The sequence below is a fragment of the Physcomitrium patens genome, chromosome 14, assembly GCF_059467195.1.
Source record: "Physcomitrium patens ecotype Gransden chromosome 14, ASM5946719v1, whole genome shotgun sequence".
NCBI lineage: Eukaryota > Viridiplantae > Streptophyta > Bryopsida > Funariales > Funariaceae > Physcomitrium > Physcomitrium patens.
The window spans coordinates 5672059-5677313 of NC_143423.1; the positions used below are offsets into that span (position 1 = coordinate 5672059).

The 5255-nt window shown below is 43.6% G+C and overlaps 1 protein-coding gene across 1 annotated transcript; it reads left to right on the forward strand.

Annotated features, from left to right (window-relative positions):
• The first annotated feature begins 2845 nt into the window (after nucleotides 1-2845).
• LOC112291024 (AT-hook motif nuclear-localized protein 16) lies at nucleotides 2846-4953 on the forward strand. The gene has a single exon (XM_024537957.3). It carries the CDS (start codon nucleotides 3438-3440, stop codon nucleotides 4299-4301), a length of 864 nt encoding a protein of 287 aa, XP_024393725.1. The 5' UTR covers nucleotides 2846-3437; the 3' UTR covers nucleotides 4302-4953.
• Nucleotides 4954-5255: the final 302 nt, after the last annotated feature.

Sequence of the window (5255 nt, forward strand, 5' to 3'; positions counted from 1 at the left end):
TCACATGAAAAAATTAAGAAAAGAACGAAAATAATGTCCTTTATGATAAAAGATTGACTTCTTAAAATTAATATAGTGAGAATATTTTATTTTCAGAAAATGTGACTGCAAATTAATTTGGCTAAGAAAAACAAGAAATGATTTTTTTTACTGTACCTATTCTTTGTTGATTATCAAAATTTTATCTACCACAAAAATGAAAAAAGCTAGTGAAATCCTGGTTTCTTATCATAACTTTTACAGTATTATCATACAATGTTTTGACAAAACATTTCAGTTCTACTGGGCAAACCACTGTAATTGTGCAATTTTTACAAATAAATACAACTGGAAAAAATCAAATTTCATCTTAGCTTTAGTGTCCCTCCATTGAAGGATAATATTAACAATAGTAATAAGACATTTTTGGGGGCATTATTATTATCTTTTGTGACAAAATTATAAAACAGTAACTCTTAGATTATTTTAAAATGCAATCTACACATCCTCAAAGTTTGGAGAGTTAATATTTGGTGTTTAATTTATGGAATGAATCTTCTCCAAAATAAAAACCTTTAATATGAAATATATTCAAAATCAACTAATTCAATATAAATATACATATATATATATATATATATATTTATGTTTATATATTTCAGCCATTGAGTTCAGTCACAATTGTGATTTTGTTGAGAGATCAAGGACAAAATTTCTTATTAATATAATAAGCAAGGTAACTTCGTACATGTTCAAAATAACAATACATATATATTTCAAATTTGTATGCATGTATACAACAAACATATCAGAACTCATTACTACCACTGTCCCTCAGAAAAGTCTGTTTTCCAACCATGATGTATTCTTGTCTATTCCATTTATATGGCTGAACAGATGCTATGTAATATAAATTGTCCTTCTTTACTGAAATAGAAGTGAAAATCTTCTGCATGCATCCCCACAAAACTAAGAAGAACAAATCAAATCAGTAGTCAAACAGTGTAGTTTATAGGAGAATCTGATGAGGGTTGGATTTAGGATTTATTGAACTGATTTTCAGAGCATTATTTTTTATTTTGGTTAAAAATATATACATTCTATTAAAACATAAATCTATTTGGGCACTAATGTGAGCATATTTTCATGGGATCCTAATGCAAATCATTATTGTGTTCCAATGTAAGTTGTGCCTGTTTCCAATGGGTTGACACCTGCCAGTTCCAGTTTGTTAAATTTGGAACTGAGCAAAAGGATGAGAAGTTTAATAGTAAACAAGTGATTCTAGAGTCAATCCGAAGTTAGTTATTTGTAAATGGCAAAGAGAATGAATTTTCATTTTTCATTGCTGGAGATCAAAAATTAACAGCACTTAAAATTTGAGGGTTCATGGCATGCAAGTTGGTGTAGCTTTCAACAAATCAAAAGGAAAGCCCACTGCCACAAAAGGAGTATAAACAATGATTCCACCACCAGGATATAAAAATATATGTATACAAGAAAATGAAGAAGGAAAAAAAGAGGGGAAGTTGACACTGACTACTTCCTATGTATTTTAACTGCTCATGTCACTTCTACCCCTCATCCCTAGCCAAAAGGCAACACCACATTGTGAGTTGCTATGATGGTTCAGAAGCATCTGGGTCAAGCACCCCCATCCTGCCCATGAACAAAATAAAATAAAATAAAATAAAACAATATGAACAACACCAACAACAAAAGCAGCAATTGCATGCATATCCAATATACCTCCAAATAATGTATGTTTTTTTAATATATTATAGCAATTATTAGTGTTGGATGATGATACTAGTATGGATGTGAAATACTTGGTGTAGCACAACTATCATGCATTAGATAGATGTAAAAATAAAAATAAATACAAAAATATTAAAAAATAAAAGCACCTGCTAATCAATTGATTAGTTACAGTACAATGAGGGTTGTTTCAACTGCACTAGCTTGGAGCAACAGATGATACCAGAACACCTTTGGTGTATTTATCCTATAATTACAAAATTCCTGTGAGCTCAATATTTGAGTATGGATGATGAATCCAGCTCTTTTTTCCTTCCTTTCAAAGAAAAAAAGCAAGAGAAAGGTGTAATGCCACTGGAACTATTATCATCATCATCAGCATAAGCACAGCTGATTTTTTTGCACTACAAGTGCAGGTTTGGCTCCTTTTGAGTTCATTGCAGTGGACAGAGATTCTCCCAACCAGGCCCATCAAGGCCACTGTCGTGTGTGTGAAAGCCAGTACCCTCACCTCTGCTTCCAATATTATACTACCCCATCTGGCAGCAGTGAATACGACCACAATGCATGGATGGGGGGTGGGGGTTCACCCATTCTTCTGCTCATGGAAAAATACACCCCCCTTTTGAGAGAGGGGTCCTGTGGGTGGTTTCCTCTTCTGGAGGCTCTACTTCAGCCTGGGTTTTCTTTCCAATCCCTTCCATCTTTTGGGCGTTACTGTGTGGGACAGTGTGTTAAAAACTCTACACTTAGGGGATCGATCCATGTGAGCACCAGAGGGAGGGAGGGAGGGAGGGAGGGGCTAGTCTAGAAAATGCCGCGCTGTAGCTGTGCATAGCTGTAGCTGATTTGACTGGGCTGGGCTGCGCGACGGACCGCAGAGAGTGTGGGAAAGGAATAATAAGATATAATAAGGAAGGGCGGGAGGGAGGGAGAGAAGGGGGAAGGGGAAGGCAGGGCCTGCAGGAGATGGGGAACGGACGGGATCACGAGTGCGGGGCTGGGTGGGGTGCTACTTGCCGCTCTCTCCGACAGCATGCGGGTAACAACGTAGTCTAGGGGGGGGATCCTACGATGGCTAGACGACACTAGAAGACTATTTTAATGCGAGATTTCCAATGGATGGCTTGCCTTGTCTTGTTCTATGCCCTTGGGCACTTAAGGAACCACGGAGCCCAGGGACCTCTGGGGAGACCATCCGCGTGGGCTCGGCAGCTTCCAACACTCGCCGCAGGTAGCTGAATCCCAGTGCTTGTGTATTTCCCCTCCCTTCCGGTGCAGCACTATAGAAGGATTGCGTGTAGAGGCCAGCAGCAGAGATCGACGACACGACGACTGGACTGATGGTGGTGGGGAGGAGGAGTCCGAGACGCGAAAACGGTGATCGAGGTGGGAACGGCAAGGGTTGTGGTGGTGGTGGTGGTGCATGGGCATAGAGGCCGTGAGGAAGGAGAATTGGAGACGGGGAGGTGGAGGTTGAAGGGGACGGAGGGTCGGGGATGTGCAGAGCGGTGGTGTCGACGGTGAGAGGACGCAGGGACGAGGGCGATATGGGTTGAAGGATTCTGAGAGGGATGTTCTGAGAATTTAGTAACAGGTCTGAGGAGGAGGAGGCGGAGGAGGGTTGCGGCGAGAGAAAATAAGGCGAGGGTGAAGGGTGATGAGGAAGGAGGAGGTAGGGTGGTGCCGGGTATGTGTACATGGCCGGGTTGGAAGATGTGGGGGCACGGCCCTCCGGCGCCCCTTCTGACGACGAGCAGAGTGGAAGCAGCGGGCGGGGAAGGAAGCGAGGAAAGCAACCAGCTGAGAACCAGTTGGCCATACTGGAACCCGGGCGGAAACCCAGAGGGCGGCCGCCAGGATCCAAGAATAAACCAAAACCTCCTGTGATCATAACCCGAGAAAATGGAAACGCGATGCGGCCGCACATACTGGAAGTTGCTGGAGGATGCGATGTAAGCGACTCCGTCGCGTCGTTCTCACGGCGACGGCAGCGAGGGGTGTGTGTAATGGGCGCCAGTGGCACCGTGTCGAATGTGACTCTCCGGCAACCCACAACTCCCGGAGCGACGGTTACCTTTCATGGGCGTTTCGAGATCATTTCTCTCTCAGGTGCATTCCTACCTCATCCGTCATCGGCTCCCACGACTGGGCTCACTGTATCACTTGCTGGTGCCGCTGGGCAAGTGCTAGGGGGCAGCGTGGTTGGGACTCTCATGGCAGCAGGACCTGTACTCGTGATCGCGGCGTCTTTTATCGGTCCTACGTTTGAACGGCTCCCTCTTGACAACGATGATGAAGGCTTGACCATGGGCGGGGGAAGCTCCAGTCAACAACCGCCTTTAGCTATCCAGGCGCCGGAGCTCAATTATCCTGCGGGATTGCAATCGCTATACAGCATTGTCACGCCGCAGAATCCCAACCTGAGCAACCAACCCCAGCAATTGTCCACGCAGGACGTGCTAAGCCAATGGGCCGGAGGTGGGGGAGGGGGCCATCCTCACCACCCGCACGCGGGTCATGCAGGTCATGTTCATCATCAGCGGCCGCCACAGTACTCATGAAGCTGGTTGCGCGTCCGCAATCCATCAAATCTTTGCTAATGCCGCGGCAAAGAATCAGAAAGCCATCTACTGCAAGATCTATCACGCTCGAGAAGCAGTTTGTTGAGATGATTAGTTAATAATTACAGATGAGAGACTTGAACGTAATTTGGTAGACGATCATGCTCTCATTCCTACTTTTTTATTCGCAATCATTGCGATAAACTGGCCGCCGAAGAAGAGTTATGATGACGGTACTCCAACCGGAGTTACTGCTAGAAGTGGTACTTAGCTCTTCCTTTTGGCGGCAGCAACTTCTTCGGCATCCAGGTGTTGTTTTCTGATCCTCAAGTTCAGGAGGTTTCCCAGGAGTTGCTTTCATGGCTTATGTCTAGGTCTTTGTCAAAGCATTTTTTGTTAGTCTGTGTAGGCACGGTTGTTGTTTCGCCCTTTTCTGTGCAGTAATTGACGAACTTTAGCCGCAAGCGAATCTCCTTCTCATGTTGTGAGCACGACCATTTTATTATCCTTACATGGACGATCCTCGTCTCTATCTTAATTAATTATCAGTTGACTCTATCGTAGTCCAGTTTATGTTATGATCAGAAGCTAGTTTACTTCTTCCACAGTTGATTTAACATTTGATTGAATAGAGAAAAAAGCTATTTTTGCATGTTGAGTGCAGAGCTGTCTGATGCAGTATGCTGTCAGGTTCTAAACGACTTGATGCTTCGTTGTTCTTTGAAATCAGTTTTTGCAATGCATTTGGTATCGGAAGCTGCTTGTCTTTTTGATCCCAGAGATCGATTATTGATGACGGAGGTTGTACTGAATCTGTTTTATAAGCCCAACTCACATTCGAACCTGAATCTTCTAGAATAATACTTGGGGCTTTCATGACATTGACGCGGCGCGAAGCGTTCAATTTGCCAATGACTGAATGTTAGAAGGCAACGTCACGAAGCGTGAGATGGT

What these genes read in the sequence shown, in the direction of transcription:
- LOC112291024 (XM_024537957.3), top strand. Translation starts at nt 3,438, where the DNA reads ATGGCCGGGTTGGAAGATGTGGGGGCACGGCCCTCCGGCGCCCCTTCT.